General features: G+C 38.7%; 1 protein-coding gene across 1 annotated transcript; it reads right to left on the bottom strand.

The window, feature by feature from the left end:
• Positions 1–248: 248 nt before the first annotated feature.
• Positions 249–17,292, bottom strand: TDRD1 (tudor domain containing 1). Its single transcript, XM_088169354.1, has 22 exons — positions 17,149–17,292; positions 15,900–16,018; positions 14,720–14,784; positions 14,376–14,523; positions 13,882–13,987; positions 13,526–13,565; positions 11,884–11,932; positions 10,315–10,395; positions 9,815–9,991; positions 9,212–9,319; positions 8,540–8,710; positions 8,041–8,289; positions 6,531–6,653; positions 5,536–5,646; positions 5,186–5,356; positions 4,029–4,274; positions 3,402–3,518; positions 3,079–3,189; positions 2,655–2,822; positions 2,103–2,324; positions 1,884–1,930; positions 249–1,291 (listed from the first exon to the last, which is right to left on the bottom strand). The coding sequence occupies exons 2-22, from the start codon at positions 15,967–15,969 to the stop codon at positions 1,199–1,201; spliced, it is 2,673 nt and encodes an 890-aa protein (XP_088025480.1). The 5' UTR covers positions 15,970–16,018; positions 17,149–17,292; the 3' UTR covers positions 249–1,198.
• Positions 17,293–18,422: the final 1,130 nt, after the last annotated feature.

Here is an 18,422-nt window from a genome sequence, read left to right as displayed (position 1 = left end):
GGAGTACTAGAACACCAGTGAGGTGCTTCGCATGGGGGCAAATGCTTGTGCAAGTCACTCTGGTCCCAGGGAGTCAAAGGACGCTTGACAAAGCCACAACCAGGGGCATGAACAAAACTCTAGAAATCCAAGTGCAAACATTCATCTAATTATTAGTAACTGCAAGAATAGGATGCAACAAAAACTAAAGACAGGAAAAAGAAATATGAGGCAATTCGAGTGTAATAAAACATAAAGTCAAAGGAAAATATTTTGCAACAATTTTAATCTCAAGATTCTTCCAATCTGCAAAAACCCAAACTTGAAGTATGTGTTTTAAGTGGACAAAAAGGCTGACCCTGCAGTTTTAATCAGCAAATGTCTACTGTGTTCCACAAACAGTAATCTGACATTCCTGAATTAGTCCGAAATGACAACTAGGTATTCAGTTGAAGAAACACTGAAAATCTCTTAATAATTTGATTCAGTATTTTTGTAATAGCCCAGAATGAGTTTTTTTTAATTATGATGTGAACACTTGATGGGGTAGAAATCCTGATGATGTAGCTACACACAAAACAGCTTCAACACAATTCACTTCAAAATAACATTCACTTCAAAATAACATTCACAAATGCGTATTATACAGCATAAGTGTAAAGAAAGAACTGTGCACATTAAAGTGTTTACTGATTTTAGAGAGAACTACCTGTATGCAGTCCAAGACAGCATTCAACCTTTAATGATGCTGAAATCAAGTTTATGAAGAACAAATCTCTGTCTAACTTCAGACCAGAAATTAGGTTGAAAGATGAGTAATCAAAAAAGATAGTTTTTCAAGTAATATAAATGGCACCAAAGTTAAGTGAGCCTTACAATTACAATAATTTCAAATGCAAGTCTGCAGAACAGACTCACAATGTAATGGCCATTCCATGAACTTCTGTGCATTCAACAAGAAAATACAAGCAAAAAGTTTAGTAGCACATGGTGCAATAAAACGAGAACAGAACAGAAACTCTAGCTTGCAGCTTTTCAATCCTCTAAGTTACATACTTGTGTCACAGTAACAATCCAAGCATACAGATAAATGCAGGTACTTAAACAGCACAGTTTCTACAAAGTGACTCTCATTTTTTAACCTGATGCTCTTGATCTTCTAAAAAAGGAACTGCAGCAACTTGGTGGACATGCAAAAGAAATCGTGCATGTCAGAGATTTACTGCTTCAACAGATTTTTCATATCAGTGAATCCATCTGGATTCCCAAACTTGTTTAAAAGAAAGAGTAGGACTTGCTTATGCTTTTCAAGCTGTGGAATAAGCAGAAAGAGTTACATGTATACAATTCTGGCTTTTTCTAATTACAGATTTCAGATCACGGTAGATGCTAATATGACAAACTCAGCCAAGTACTGTATTAATCCAATAAATATTTAGTTCCTTTCTTATGTAAAATATTCTGGAGGAGGATAAAAGCCAACAGAATTGTAGCTGACTTCCCTTTTTCGATGTGTGTCCCTCCCCTCCTTTTTTCTCCTGAAGCAGCTTCCTAAAACCAAACTGATTAAATACTCAAAATTAAGATTGAGATTAACATCTTAAATTTGACAACAGAGAAAGTACCACTCCTGAGACTTCAAACTCTAAAAAATTGAAGTAAGAGTTGTCTTTGGGGCAAAGTACAGACTAATGAAGTCTGTGTGCCCTAAACACCATCCTCCCTCAGCTTCAGGATGCTCCAATTATTACCGTATATAAAAAAACCTGATAAGAAGTGTCAGGATACATTTCACAACACTTCCATGTTTGAGTATTCCCCCTACTCCCATTTGCTTCCTACAGAGAGTTTCTTTTGAATTCTGGAAACATAAAAAAGAAAGTATTGCTTAGAGTGAATCTTACTTGGACTTTTAATTCTGTGCAGCAGCAGGTGGTCTCACCTCCATTACCTACAAAAACCAAAGTGAATGAGCAAAATACACACATACTTTCCTTCCCTAATTTAAGAGGCGATACGTGGCATTGTCCAGGATTTTTAGAAGGAAAAGTCATTTAGCCACCCCCCGTGCTTGCAAGTTCCTCAGAATAAGCAAACTGAAGTAATCAAGCCAAAGTATGTACCTTGATGTTCACTATGAGATTTTTCAGCAGTGCAGGATGTGACCAAACCCTCCTTCAGCAGTTTGTCAGCTATATTCACATAACCATTGTCCAAGTGTTTCTCCACTGTTACTAAATTAACATTCCCATTAATCCCTTTCACTGTAATTGTGACGTGTTGCTTTAATAATAGTTTTTTCAACTTGTCAAGCACTAATGGAGACCACTCAGCTTTCTCTATTCCTACAGAAAAAGGAAAATCAAGTTTGTTATATAAATAATTCCTTTAAGCTGTAACTTAAATCGTACATACATGTTTTGGAAAATACGATGCTAAATTTTCCTAATATAAATAGCTTGAATTCTAAAGATAACGAACTAAAAACATGTTTTCTAAACCAGCTTTTACCATGTTTACCAATATACCATTTCAGGAGATCACCATGCTGTTTATCAGTATTAAGGAATTAACACTACCAATCAGAAGAGGTACAAATTTATAATGTTCAAGAAAACCAGTCAGGGGTTTCTGGGGTGGGGTTTTTTTTGCTTATTTTGGAGAGGTTCTTTTACCTGCAAGTGAACATGTAATTGTCTGAAAAGGCAGCTTTAAATAGGAATCAGTGATTGGCAGCACCTTTGAAAGGGGTAAAGTTTCTGTGCTGCCATAGTCTCCATACAGTACTTTCACTGCAGACTGGGAAGCTTCCAGAACAACAGCTCTGTACCAATTGCCATTACCTGAAAAGATTGGGACAAGAATGGTCACGTGTGAAAAATCATCTTATAAAAAGAGTTTATCCTGAGAACAAGAAACTGTAGAGTTTTCCAGAATTTTTATATACTCTGGTGGATATATAAAAGGCCAATTGACAAGAAGCACAATTAAGAGATCCATAAGCACGTTCAAGTTAGTGTTTTTCCTTTGTCTAAAGCAAAAAATGAAAGCTGTGTTTTACATTGGCCAAGGAAATGGAAGGACAGACAATTGTCTCACCTGAAAACTGAGCACAACAGGCTTCACCCAGTTTTGGTTGGAAGGGCTGCTTGTTACAAGATCTACAATAGTCTTCCAGTGAAATCAGCTCCTTCAGGAGATTCTTTTGACCTGCAGAGAAAGCCCACATTCACTAACCACATCTGGGTACAATGAAGAGCATACTTCAGGCCCTCTGCTCCCACCTTTCACATTTTTTATGTTTTCCTACTGTCCAAGATAGATTTCTACACTGTTCAGTTCACTACACACATTCACTTTATTAACTAGCTTGCAATAGTGACTTCTTGATGGTATTAGGAACAATGAACACTTTTTCTTACCTTTATTTGGAACTGGTACAGCATAGAACAAGTCTGGGCTTACAACTTCTGTTACCCAGACAGACATGGTTTCATCTACAGCCAATTCAATTGACTTCCAGTGCCCAAGTGAGATTTCTAATAAAAATTGTAAGAAAATGCAGTGTTATCACTAACCTCCAAGCATACATTTATTTTAAGGAAGTATTATATTATTTGATATTTATGATAATTTTTTGAATTTTAGACACGACTATGTGTCCTTCCGTTCAGGAAGACAAGCCTAAACCAAGATAACTGATGCTTATTTGGCTGTTCATAAACTGTTGGCATATAAAAGTGGCTAAAGTAAAAAACACCTCAGAAAAAATAAGATCTTGAAAAGCAAACATGAGAAAAGTTTCAGTCATAAAAAACTTCTAATTTTCTGATTCCCAGAGAGTCAAACAACACACACTTAAAACAAACACAGCTATTTTTATCTTTTCCTTTTTGTCTGTAATGCCACCTGCAGGGCAGCTGGTGTTCAGCTGTAAGAACTGAAAATATAACCAAATATTTTCTAGTAGTTGAACAAGAAAATAACAGTTAAAGGCTGGAATACTGAAAATTTTTGTTAAATCTAAAAGTTAACATTCCTTCAATTACCTTTTTGGTCAACAGACTTGTTTGGAAAGTAATTTTTATCTTGTAGAACTTCCTTTACAACCAGTTTTTCTGAAGTTAGTATCTCATTGATCATTTTTGGACAATCTGTGGAATTATCAGTAAGCACTACACCTGCCCCATCTTCAGAAAGGGAAGTTACTGTGGCTTGAAGTTCTAAGCCTGAAGTGCACATATGAAATCTTCTTGTAGCTTCTGGATTCCATTTGCTATTTCCAGGCTTTACACCTAGGAAGTAAAATAACTGTTAAAATATCTCCATTCATTGACTTTCCTCAACATTATAATTTCCTTTAAAAATACTTTTAAAAAATTTCTTTAGAGCCTACCCTGAAATATCAAGGCTACTTTTACTATCCTAGGGCAACACATTGTCCTTCATCCTGTTAACTGCTGCCTCTCTTCCTCCTTTTTTCTAAATACCCCCATTTCCTCAGGACTCTCAAGTTTCATCTTCTATATATTATGATTCAAGCAAGTAAATCCTTTGCCTTAGCACAAACAACGTTATTAAGACTGTTTTTGAATCAGTATAATCAGGCCTTTTTATTGAAGGAGCAGACAAAAGCTAAGTGTTTTAAGGGTGGGTGGGGGAATAGCAGAAGACACTTGAATGAAATGAGGCCTTGAGCTTTTTCCTGTTTCCACATTTTTCATTTTTAAATCAAGCAGACTACATCAGAAACAAAGAAAGGTTCTGCAGAATTTAGAATGGTGTGGAAAAGGAATTTGCAGAACATTGAGAAACAGCAGTACAGTGCCAGACTCTTCAGGAGTCAAATGAAAGAAAACTGAAGGGCCAACTTGCTTCATTGAAACAGATTAGCTCCTTTGCCTGGAAAAATTCTGAGAAATGAAGTTACACAAAAAAAACCATTTACTCCTAGCAAGGCAACAACCAAAAACCAGTAAGTACTACAGATGAAGCAGAACTAAGCAAGCTCCCTTTGACCAATAAAGCAGTTAGCAAAGGCCATGCACATCACTCCAGAGATCTGGCAGGAGCGCGGAGAGAAAGCAAACAAACAAACCCAAAAGAACTGAGTTGTGCACAGTATTCCCTGTGATCACCTCCTTCCCCCAAAGCAGCAAGTCTCTAAATGCAAGAGCTCTTGTAAGAGAAAATTCATAAGATTCACCTGAGAGCCAGCATTTAATTGCTTGAAATGGAAGTTTTAGGAATGAGGATGAGATGTGTCGGATATTATGCAGTGGTACTTCCTCAGTATTTCCATAGTCCACAAAGCTCACTCGAACACTTCCATCTGAAGTGATACTTTGCACCACAGCACGATACCAGTTACCATCCTCTAATTTCAAAAGAGATTAAAAAGAAAATTAATAAGTACTTCACACATTTGCTAAGTCTACTAGCTTTCACTTGTTAGTAAATAAGTATAATTCTTTGTTGTCCTCTGCCACTGCAAACTATCAGCTAATATTTCATGTTTACCCTATAGAAACAAAACTATTTTAGTCTGTTACTTGCCAGAGTAAAAAGCACAGCAAGGGTCTCCCTTCTCAGGCTCAAAAACATCTGGTGGTGTTTTCTGACAGTATTCAGACAACGATTTGTTAAGCGAGCTTAGAGCAAGCAACTCTGAAAATTAGAAAGGAAAAAACCAAAGATGAGATCAATGAAATGAGCTGGCTTGAACTTTATCAGTGCTATTCACTCTATAGTTTACCTGTGAACCTTCAGATGTATTCCTTGACTACGTAAGTCAAGGAACAAACGTCCCTCACTTTTTAAGAGCTGCCCCATATTTTTTGTTTGAATGCCTTTAGCTCCCTCTTCAGCCACTGAATTTTGTCACATTCTTTTTCTAGCATTTAAAAAGCCAGTGGCTATCAGAAGTCTTTATACAAACTTCTGGTAGACAAACAAGATTACTTTTTAACTAATCCAATAGGAAGTCACATCCCAATGGCTGCATTTTCCCATTTTTGTGTTACAATTATATCTCTAAGTTTTTATAAATTACAAGAGCACACTAGAAGAGAGCTCCAGTAAATACTGTCTTGGCACAGGGAACATATCTCTTATTTGCTTTTGTTAATAGAATCACTAAATCATGAAGGGAGGAAAAGACCTTCTAGATCATTTAGTCCAACCATCAACCCAGCATCACCATAATGACCAAGTACCATATCCAAATGCTTCCAGACACAATGACCTCACCAGCTTCCTGGACAACTTATTCCAATGCCTGGCCACTCTTCCAGTGGAAAAAAAATTAAGATGTCCTTTGTCTAGGTTATGGTAACTCTTTCAATTTCCTCTACTGCTTATCTTCAACATTTTCAGATTTCAATACCATGATCCAATTTCTTTGTCACTCCACTTTTATTCTTAGATAAAAACCTCAAAGGTAAGCCTTCGTGCTGTAAGCTTACTTGACATAGTAGCTCATTAGAAATATAATAAATGACAAATCAGAAAGCAAAGAAACTATCAGAAAGAATTAAGCTGAATAAACTTACCATGGCTGTTTGAAATCTGACAGTAGAATTCTCCAGGACTGTAAACTGTACACACTATGACACTCAGTGTTTGGTTAAGAGTTAATTTAATCCACTTGCACATTCTTTTGTTCCTTGTGTCCTCTAGAGAGGACAGAGAAAAGCATAGAATTAAATCAAATTAAAGTAATTTTTACAGGAAAAAAACCATCCCGAATGCTCATTTGCATCCTCAAATTTCTTGTTATAAACTGTCCAACAGACTAATTACCAGTGAGAGCTTCTTTGCAGAGTAAAACCAAGTAGGAGAAATATGACAGTTGTTTAATGTATTTCTTCATTGCCAAAAAGAGCAAGCCATAGGTAGCAGGGAAGAATAATCACACAAAGAGGTAAAGACTAGCTGGCAACAGCCTATGCAAGAGGGACACTGAAAACTTTATTTCCTGGAAACAAGGTAGGGAGCGTAGAAGAGGGAAACACCTGCCACCAAGACTACTGGAAACAATCTAAGGAGGAAGAGCAAAAAAGATTATTAGAAATACTGGTTGCAGAAATTTGCACTGTATATTATACTCAGGTACCTGAAAGAAGCTTATTATTTAACACAAGCTGTACAATACACCATGGGAACACTAAATCATAGCACACTGGAGAACACACTGTTTAAAACCTGCATTCAACAGCTCTGCTCAGTAATGGAAATTACAAGAAGGTGAGAGATAACCAGTAAACCAGTGAAGAATATAACAGGTCCTCGATGAAGGCCATAGATCAAAACGTGCTTAGATACAGAAAGTTACTGTTTATTTGAATTTTTTGTAAGATTCCTTACTCTTCTGAACAAAGACAAGGAATAATTGTGTCCTGGCCACAAAGCATCTAGTGAGAAAGACTGAACTTATTTGAACATAGACTAGACAAAAAAAGTTTTCAGTACCAATGGATCAGAAGAGAATACATATGTTTGCCAGATACAGTATGGAAAAAAAGGAACTTAGCATGCTTCATATGAGAGAAGCCAGGAATCTTCCCCGAGATTTCAAAGAAATCCAACATAACTTTTGCAAAAATCTCTCCAATTGAAGCTTTGGCCACTAAATTTAAACAATGCAATTTAAGCATAGACTTGAAGCTTCATAAGCTATTACAGTCAAATTTTCAAAGACTAAGTATGTGGGTTTACATGTAAAATATAGGACAATGAAAACAAAGGAAATATTATTTGCACTTAATGGATAAGGGCGTAAGAACAAGCAGGTAATAACTTACTTCAAGTGGAAATTTTAAGACTTCTAACCAGACTAAGTACCAGCTTTCAAAAGCAGGCAATTACAACTTTGCTATGCCTGACACACACATTCAGACACACAATTTCTTTGTGGCTAAGTTGCCATGGCTAAACTTTGGACTGGTGAAGGCTAGACTTGATGAGCCAGACTGAAAAGCTCTTACCAGAGCTTGCATTCTCTGTACCCACCCTAACTGGGGGTTAAATAATGCCAGTGCAGCAAGATGTGTTCATACTCACCCTTGGCTTGCTCAACATCACTCCCTCTGGCTGCTGGTAAGGCCATGCTCAGTTCCTCAGCTGCACAGCCTTCCTCGATGAGAAGGCTCGATATATTTATTGCTGGAGTGCCTGATGCATCTGTAAGCTCCACCACAGATCTAGAACTCTCTTTATCCACTACTTTTACTGTCAACACTTTGTCTTTCACCAGTTTTTTCATGTAAGAAATAGCTTCTGAGGTCCATGTTCCTAATGGTGGCTTTACACCTAAAAAGTCACATAGTATGGAAAGGTTCTGAGGTCAGTCTCTCACCAATGTGTGGACAGGTACAACCACTGCAAATATTTTTCACATTTTATAGATATGCCATGACAGGTAAGAATTCTGGAAATAATGCCAACCATTACCTCTATCCTTCCCCATGTTTCAATGTGAGATACTACAAGTGTGATGGTTATGTAATACCACTTGTTTTTCCCCTATCTAGGTTAAAACTGTTTATCATTTACTTCATACCTGCCAGGCTACATCTTATGGCTTGAGCTGGCAAGTCCATTAAGCTTGGAATTATAGGACGAAGTCTGGTCAGTGGAAGAGAGTCAGAGTTACCATAATCCATATAGTCCACCAAAACAGTGCTTTCAGAAGCATAAGCTGTAACAGCAGCACGATACCAAAGGTTGTCTTCTAGAAAAGAAGATACAGATGTAATGTCTGAGAACAGAATGATTTTTTTTTACAGAACAATATAAAAATACATGCATCTCAGTACAGCTCAGGACTACCAGGTGTTGGCTAAGTAGCATTTTGAGAAGCAGTCCATCAGAGCAGCATCATGACATATAGTCCCATTTCTTCTGTGTTTCTGTTGGGGACTGAAATTTCAAAGATATATTTATTTCCAACCCTGGGGAAATAGTACTTAGCCACGTAAAATCCCCAATTTTTCCATGATCTCTTACAAAACTATTCTAAATAATCAGAATTCAGAGTTATGAGTTTGCTCAATAAAGGAACACTTTGAAATAGATATTTTATAGACATAATTTTTGAAATCACTACCACGCATTATCCACAGCTAAAATCAGAGACAAATAAACTCTACATGAAACATTTCTAAACATAATTATGTATCTATTTGGTAATAAATTTAAGTGACATAACTTATTATTTTCACTCCATTTTTACCTGTGAACTGGGCACAGCACACATTGCCAGCAGCAGGACGGAAAGATGGACTACTGGGAAATTTGTCACAGTATTCATTAAGAGATGCTTCAAGCTCAGCAAGTTGACCTGATGTTAAAATAGATAGGTTTTGGTACATAGCTTGTCTTGCAATTATTACAAAATAATTAAGCTCAAAGCCTGGAAGAACATCTTGTAGTCTAATGGAGATTATTTCAAATGTTTAACATTGATCAGACTAGGACTATTCAATCATTAACATCCAAGAGAGTCCTCATATGTGTCTGAGGAATGACAGCAGTGAACAGACAGGGAAAACCAGTGATGGATTTTTTCAGCAAAGGGACAAAGCTGAAGCCAATGCAAATTGAAAGCAAGCTAGTGGAGTCATGCCAAGAAACTAAGGAAGATAGCTCTTCTAACAACAGGCAGATGATGAGGTCATCTTGTCTTCCCAAAGGACACACTTTCATACTGCCTACCCAGAATTAAAAGGCTGCATATGCCCACAGAAGAAAAATCCACCTTCCTCCAACCACTCCCTACCAATGAGAAAAATGCCATACTAGGCATTCTAGATCCCATTTCCAACCTATCACTTACAGGCACTTTGCATCCGCTGACAAAAAAAGGTGTCTGGATTTTGAATGTGGGAAACCACACCAGAAAATTCATCTCCAATATTTAAAGAGACAAACTTGGCAACTGAATTAGCACAGTGAGGAGCATCTTCAACCTCGGGTAGTTTTTTTTCACTTCTCTTTGAATGGTTTTCTGATTCTGTACATAAAAAAGAAAAAAGACTGCCAATCAAAAGCCAGCTCACTTTAAAAATATAAACATACTGAAATAGTTTATTCTTTTTATTGATGCTTTGGACTTTGAAGGCTCCTGTCATATTATGAAATTAATTCCCACATAATAATGACTATAGAAATGTTTTATACTATTAAAATATGTATGAGCTGATGTCAGTAGTGACCTGAAGGAAGCTCCATTAGCCAACATTTTTAAGTCTGAGGTGATGCTAGTGAGCAGCTAGAGTATCATGCAGCACAGGAGGACCTATAATTCCTCAAGTTTAGTTTGATTTGCTTGCTTACCTCTTGGAGAGTATCCTTTGGCATCACTCCCTGAAGTTAAATGAGACTTCATTTCTAAGGGAACTTTCTTTAGGCCGTCTTCTAAAACACAGATGCAAGAATAAATGATTTATCATACAAAATAGCCATTAGCTAGTTTCACTCCATTCTCTGAGCCAGATCTATATCCCTATCACATAGTGAGCATGTTCTACTTATTTGTTCAGCACTTAATGTTTAAAATGCAAAACAAAGGTAATTTCAGAGTAGCTCAACTATTTGAGTTCTCTGAGCACATTCACAGCTCTAAGACTGTCTGACTTTATAAAATGAGCAAAGCAGTAACAATCAACGTTTACTTGCAGTCACTAAAGACTGTGAGCTGAAAAACTGATTATAGCTTTTCATACACAAGGATTCATAACTTACCTCATTATTTACAACACTGAGTATGTAATGATTTAGTCAAGATGTCTTTGTAAATCTTGGTTTCTCAGCTATTACGTACTCAATTTCTGATGCATGAAGCAGTATTCCAAACTTTCAATACCATTATTTTCAAAACAAAACCTCAATACAGGTGTTTCAGTTGCTTATAAAGTCTGGAATGAATGCATGGAACATTTCAAGAATGCAGTGATATTTATATGATCTTCTCTCCAAAAGGCTGGCAGGTTACACATCACTTCACCACTAGAGTACTGTGAAATATGCCCAGCACAATCCTTAACCAGTTGAATTTACAAGGGACTAAAATGAACCATCCTTTGACAGACTGCACAGTATTGCATGGAGATAAATTTCCTGCACATGAGCAAGTTTAGCAAGCTAAGAGGATCAACAACCTGAACATTTCTGTGGCCCGCAGATCAATGAAATTAATATTGTCTTGGCACTACATTGTTCCTGCTATGCAGCCAGAGGAAAACTAAACAATAATGTCTTCCACACGACAAAAGGTTCACCTGCACGTATTGATCTGTTTTGACAATCAAACCAGCTAAACTGAAAATCTGAATTCTGACTCTTCAAAGGTCTGGTGCTTGGCTTGTCTCTCACTGAAGCTTGCTAAGTTAGAAACAGAAATATGCTTATAGAGTTCTCCAGCTGGATACAGCAATATCCAATGATGGTTCATTCTTTGGGATACTTAGGGAACAGGTATGAAATATAACGAAAGCTGGTAAAATCTCATGTGGAACTAGAAATTGACACTGTAATTTTTTAAGAGTTAAAAATGCATGAGAAAGAAACAAAGTGGTACCAAATTTTCATGCATCTATTAAAACAGAAAAATATACAAGATAATCCAGAACACACTGAAGTTAATACAATTCTATTGTAAAAGCAACCTTAAAAAATTTAAAGTTATAAAGCTTAGCAAGGGTATTTCAGGTACTGACATTTTATGGAAAGGTGAAATAAAGTAGAATTGAAAAAAAATTAAAAGTCAAGGGAGAGGTTGGGAGAGTGACCAGAGGAAGGAGGGCAAAAGAAAGAACACTCATCTGTTACAGGTGTTGGGGAGAGGTGTGAACATAAAGGTCTTAATTCTCTTGGGTTTTTTTACCCACACAACCAAGCACTTACCAGAATCTGGAAGAACAACATCTACAGCAAAACTCAATCTCACTTCCTCCTGTAATGTATCAACATCAGTTAGTGAATAGTGCATTCCCATGAGCTGAGGAAAAAAAAGCTTGCAATGCCTTCATTTCATCTTTTTCCTTTTGGATCATAATGGGCAAAGAAACACTTAATGGACCGGAAATAATTATAATTAGACGAAGGGATAGCAGATTATTTCCCCCTATTTAAGTGACAAAATAATTAAGGCCTTCAGAAATATTGCCTTGCATATTAAAGCTGCTGTTGGGGCCTGAAGTGTTATCAATTCAACTAACTTCTGCACTCTCTTCTAAAGAATTGGGAAATTAAGATAAAAATAAAGAATTCCCAAAAGTTGAACTATTCTATTTAAAACAGGTACAAGTTATGTTTAATATGGAGCTGTTCAGCTGTAGTTCCTTGTAGTAACACAGTTCAAGAAACACTGCAGAGATATACTGAACATCAATGAAGAACAAGTGCTGAAGACTCACACATTCACCTCACAGCTGTTTTACAGGACAACTCAGCTAAAATTCCCACTAAGGATGCTCTCATAAATAAGAAGAATTGAATTCCAACTGCTTCCTCATAACCTTAACACCCCAGAGTAGATTATAGCTACTGCTTTATTTGCGGGCATCCATTTTTAAAAATTCTAATAATTTAATTTAATCTGCCTTAATATAATTCAACATGCAATCTAAGCTCTCTTACTTCTGCAGAACTTATGAGAGCTTCAAAAGGTTAACAAGATAAATAAAACCCCTTCTGCTCTTTGGAAATAAAGTGACTGCAAATCTTTTATTCATATTGTTTTATTCATATACCATTTGGTATATCAGCTGATCAGTTTCATTAGAACCCAGTCACAAGTACACACACAGGAACTAACAGGAGTCACATGATATGAAGTCTCCTTTCTAAACTACTACAAAAAGTTAAACAGATGAATAAGCCACTCCAAAGTATTACATTACAAAGGAGTTCTACAGAGCAAACACGAGGCTAGTTGGAAGTATGCAAACTTATTCACCTTCATAAATGTGATCCCAAAAAACCACAAAGACAGAAAAATCAACTCCTGTAGAAAAGTTCAAAGGAAAACTGGAAGAAACGTGTGGCTCAAAGTATGATCAAGAGAGGCTTCAATACACTACAAAGACCTGTGTCATCTTTAGTTCCTCCTACAGCAAAGAAACAATAGCTTATCTGCATCTGTTACTGTATAATACTACAGTAAATGTCCTTCTCTAATCAATTCCCATGGCTCTAAAAGTCAGCTCATGATTTTTTCGCAAAAACAAGACACCAGAAGTTTTCTGAATTGGACACACTACATCTGCTTCCTTCCCACAGTATTTCTCTAGCAACATCGTACATGTCTTGATTTTTAACTTTGTCACAAATGTTTTTATCAAAAAGAAGCAAGGTTGTCTGATAAGTGCTTTTAAGAGCTCTAGAAGTAACACTTTTCTGAATGCTTCTCCCAGCAACTTTTCATTTGAAGCACTGATCTTTCTAAAAAGAGCAACTTGTTCCTTTTCTGTACAGATAAATGAAACACACTGCCACTCACTCACAGTAGATCCAATCAAGACATAGTCAAAATTGTATTCCATACCTTAAGAAAAACTCCCGTCTTGGTTTTGCTATTATCTAAACTGTAATCAAAGAAAAACATGTCAATTTGAAAAATCAAAGTCTGACAAGTAGCATTAATAATACAACCTACTTGCAAATAGATCAAAGGCTGTGTTCATAATATGTGATTTTTGCCAACCCTTATCCACTAAAATGCAGAATTACAAATATGATAATTTAACATAATAATGACAGGCATAAGATAATGCAGTACTAGCCTAAAAATAAGCAACATATTTTACTGTAATAGTGCCTTTCCCATGGCCATTTATGTTGTAGTGGGAGGGACACTGTCTTTCTGTGAAGATTATTTAGCAGAACTTTCAATAAACTTACTTCTGTTTAAGGGGCTCACAAACTACTCTGTGTGCTGCCCAGTCTTTCTTCTGACAATCTGCAGAGCAATAGTATGTTTGCAGACACCGTGAACATCTGAGCTTTCCTAAAACAAACAAACAAACAAAAAAAAACAAAGACAAGAGAAGTCTAAGCAAAACACATAAGGAAAAACTGTTTAAATAACTGCTTTACAAACCAGCTCCCCCGCACATAAAAATAGGTATTTGTATCCACATACAGCTATTAGACCTTGCTGCCCAAATGTCCCAAATTCCTTCTACATTTAAGGGGAAAAAAACACACCACTTTTCATAAAGAAATGCTCTCTTCTGCTTGTCAGTTCTGTTACTCCAACTATATTCTGAATAATCTATACTCGTGTCTGAGAGTTAAAAATTTACATTAATTTAAAAATGTTTCTGAGCAAACCTGATGTGGTTTCACTGATAAATGTACTGTATGTCACAGACTACAGAAGAGCAGGCACTTACCAAACAGACCACAACGATGGCAAGTGCCTCCTTTAGGGGGTGGTACTAACAAACTCAAGAAACTCTTATCATAGCAAATAGAAAAAGCACTCTTAGAGGAGCATTGCGATTTCTTTGGCTTCCCATTAATCCAATTAAGATGTGACACCTGTGGAAGAAAAACCTGAAGTCATTCTTACTGGAAAAAAGCTGCCCATTAGGGTAGAAATATTCTAGTATACAAAAATATGACCACAAAAGGAGACAAAAATTCTAGGTTCTAGAAAGAGAAATACATGCTGATAATTCCCGCTATCTAGAAATGCTCAGAATACTTGGGGCAACTATAAAGTGAAATAACTCACAGTATTTTCTTTATCAGCTGCAGCTATGCAGTTCTCTCTACCAGTTTTGTCTTCCATAGAACTTCCTAGAAGCAGAAGTATTTGCAAAGGGATCTGATTAACAACACTAACACATACCTATGTTATGGAATATTTGCAGGAAAAACAAGGCTCTTGGCTACTCCTACTATTCTGCCAGCCCATCTGAGCAAACAGAGATGCTTAGACCATGACACACTCTGGAAGTCACCTGCTTTCATTCTGATACCACATTTATTCGACAATGCAATCAGTGGTATTATTAAAACAACAGTTTCACCTTCTGTGCTTATCACTCAATACTGAGAAACAAAACACTGAAACAAGAGATTCTGACTTTCCAGTGAGTGCCTTATAAACCCTGTGGTCTTTCCTGTGAGTTTTTCTTTACCGAACAACTCTTAGAAGACATTCAGCTCAGCCTGCATACCAATATAGTAGGAACTCTGTTTTTATCCATCTACAAAGAATTTGTTTCTGTTCTAGGCCACATATGCCATTCAAATCTTAGTCTGGCAGGCCTGTCCAAGGTCTCCACTGAGACAACATAAAGCTTACATGGCTTTTTTTCCAATCTGGAAGCAAGTTAATCTTGTAAACTCTGCCTGAGCTAAAACTCTTGCCTAACATGAAATCAAATTTCATTAACTCTCCAGACTCAAGATGTTTGTACATAAAGCTAGTTCAGATCTCCCAAAAGCCTTTCCCTCTCCCCAACTTGGAGTAAGAGAACATGGATCAGACAGTACAGAGGCACTTAAGAGGCAAGAAACATTGCTGAAGGAACTCCAACTCCCACTTATCGGTCCAAATTCCCTAACACTTCAACCATCCTGGTGTGTTTTTTTTTTTAGTTTCTGAGGCATTTCAGCAGGCACAAGTTTGGATAATTAGGAGTTGTATTTATAAGCCATACTCATACTGATGATGTGTATCAATAATAAAGCATATACACAATCACAGAAGAATAAAGTCAAGATACCTCTTTCACGCTTAGGACAAAGTCTCTCTTATTGCACTTGTGCTGCTGTTAAAACTTTCTGTACTGTTTCTACATTTGTTAAAAATACCCTGTATTGTTTGGTTACAAAATATTGGATTTTGTTAGACAGTTCAGAAACTCAGCCTCAAAACTAAAAGCTTTTCAACAGTAAGTTGGTACCTGTGACCCTGTTGCTTAAATCTGCATCTGCAACTTCATTATGTTGAAGATTAAGTGGTTCTGCCATCATGTAAAGGTTGCCATTAGAGTATGACCAAAGGTGGCTGTGGGCCAGGTAACTGCAAAAGCACGGATTTAAAGATTAATTCAGGCAGGCACACAAATTAAAGTATTTTTGGGTTATATTCTGAAGATATTTAAGCATTCATTTTGGAAGGCTAATTCTCTATCATTTATTTCTTTTGTTTGAACAGCAAACCACTTTCTGCATTCAAGAACTCAACAATGAATACTGCTGTTAAATGATGAAAATTTCTTTAGGAGAGGAACACACCGACAAGTAGGAGGGGCTATCAACACCTGCACGTGAAGCTCACTATGTCTCTGGAGGAGACCTCGCTGTACTTTTATTAGAGAAGTTTGTAGTAATAAAAAGCACACTCCTGGGTTCCTTATGTCCAGGAGTCTGAGGGGAACCACCACCCAAACAGCGGCTGCCTGAGGGGAAACAATGCCCTGAGCTCTGCCGAAATGCATTTTCAGCACTTGCTTTCCAAATGTTAAGACGCAATATAATTACTTTAAATGAAAAGTATAGGAGAAAACAAACTAAAATGAACCTGCGAATAAAGCAGAGTAGTCTTCGAAGTGACACTGCAAACCAACTCCACCAGAAACGCGCTTTCCACAACGGCAATTAAACAGGTGCTATTAAGTCACTTTAAGTAACTCAGAATAAAATCAGACAGCCCCGTCCCACAGCTTCCAGCCAAGCTCACAGCCAACGCCGCCACCTCCGGCCCTCTCTCCCCTCAGCAAAGCGCTCACCCCCGGCTCCTTTCCCGGAGGACAGCGAAGCGCCCGCCTCCTGCTCCTCTCGCCCCTCACAGCGCCGTTCACCCCGGGCCGCCCCTGCCCCTCTCTCCCCTCACAGCGCCGCTCACCCTGGGCCGCACCCTGCCCCTCTCTCCCCTCGGAGCAGCGCTCACCCCGTGCCGCCCTCTGCCCCTCTCAGTGCCGCTCACCCCGGGCCGCACCCTGCCCCTCTCTCCCCTCGGAGGAGCGCTCACCCTGGGCCGCACCCTGCCCCTCTCTCCCCTCACAGCGCCGCTCACCCCGGGCCGCGTCCTGCCCCTCTCTCCCCTCGGAGCAGTGCTCATCCCTGGCTGCCCCTGCCCCTCTCTCCTCTCACAGCGCCGCTCACCCCGGGCCACCTCCCGCCGCTCTCGGCCCTCACAGCGCCGCTCACCCTGGGCCGCCTCCCCGCCGTCCCACGCGGGAATCAGGGCGGGCCGCTCACTCGAGGACCGTCTGCAAGAGGGAAAGCAGCGGCCCCCGGAGGCCAGAGCCGTCTCCAGCCCATCCAGACGGGTCCGTGGCGCTCATTCCGCTCCGCCCAGGCAGGACCCCGGCCCTCAGGGGCGGAGCGGGGCCATGTGCTGCCTGCTGCCATCGTGGCCCGGGAGGCGCGCCCGGAGGAGCCTTCTCCTTCTCCTCGTCCAGGTAACTCCAAGCCCCAGTCAACCTGGCCTTGAACACTTTCCAGGGATGGGGCATCCACAGCTTCTCTAGGCAACCTGTATCAGGGCCTCACTACCCTCACATCAAGGATTTTTCCCCAATATCTAATCTAAACCTGTCCTCTCTCAGTTTGAAGCCATTTCCCCCATGTCCGATCACTGCATGCCCTTGTAAACAGTCCCTCTTCAGCTCTCTTGTATATTTAGGTATTGGAAGGTGCTCTCAGGTATCCCCAGAGTCTTCTCCAGGATGAACAGCCCCAGCTCCCAGCCTGACCCCATAGCAGAGGTGCTCCAGACCTCTGCGCATCTGTGGCCATAATTGCCCATTGTTGAACCAGTAACCCCAATTTATTTCATACCAATTCAGAAAATGGCTGTGAGAGCTATGTAAAAAGCTGAAATTTGATAAATGAAATTGATGCTGTTGTAAATGAGAGACAAAAGTCTCTATATTCAGCAAAATTTATGTTGTTTTATTTGATATAGACAGAGCAAGCAGCGCGCTGAGGAATGTGAGGGGTCACCGCCCACTCCACGCCCCACCGAACCTCGGTTTGCAGCCTCGTCTTATACTGTGGTTTCTCGTTGTAATCAATAATTATTTGTGTTTTTCGCAGTCATAATTTTGCCAAGTAAGCAGTGGTGGTTGACTAAACATCCTTACACAAATTCACAAAGCCTCCGGGCGATAATCAGTCACAGATAGCCATCTGGTCCTTGTAGATAACCACCAGAGAAGTTCTGGAAGTCTGGTCCTCGGGATAAGCAGTATTGATCAGACAAAGGCAGGAAGGGCTATTGGGAAGTCTGATTTTGCAAGCTGGTAGCCGATACAACTTATTTGGAAAACATAACATAATACAACATAATATAACAAGGTGATTTTAAACAGAATGATTTTATCATATAATTTCCTTTACCTAGTGTCTATGCTTCACTTCAGAGCTTAGTATTCTGGTTTATACAAACCCCAACGCTTTTGTGATTAACATGAATCTTT

The sequence above is a fragment of the Sturnus vulgaris genome, chromosome 8 (genome assembly GCF_052056855.1).
Source record: "Sturnus vulgaris isolate bStuVul1 chromosome 8, bStuVul1.hap1, whole genome shotgun sequence".
Lineage (NCBI taxonomy): Eukaryota > Metazoa > Chordata > Aves > Passeriformes > Sturnidae > Sturnus > Sturnus vulgaris.
The sequence above is the reverse complement of the archived record's forward strand: the minus strand, read 5'-3'. Positions and strand labels throughout refer to the sequence as shown.

Bases quoted from the DNA above. Each gene is read 5' to 3' on its own strand.
- TDRD1 (XM_088169354.1), bottom strand. From the start codon at position 15,969: ATGATGGCAGAACCACTTAATCTTCAACATAATGAAGTTGCAGATGCA. The intron at 8,711-9,211 runs GTAAAAATGGAG...CTTCTTTTCTAG, and splicing joins GTGCTGTGCCCAGTTCACAG to AAGACAACCTTTGGTATCGT. The intron at 2,823-3,078 runs GTGAGACAATTG...CAATCTTTTCAG, and splicing joins CTGTTGTGCTCAGTTTTCAG to GTAATGGCAATTGGTACAGA.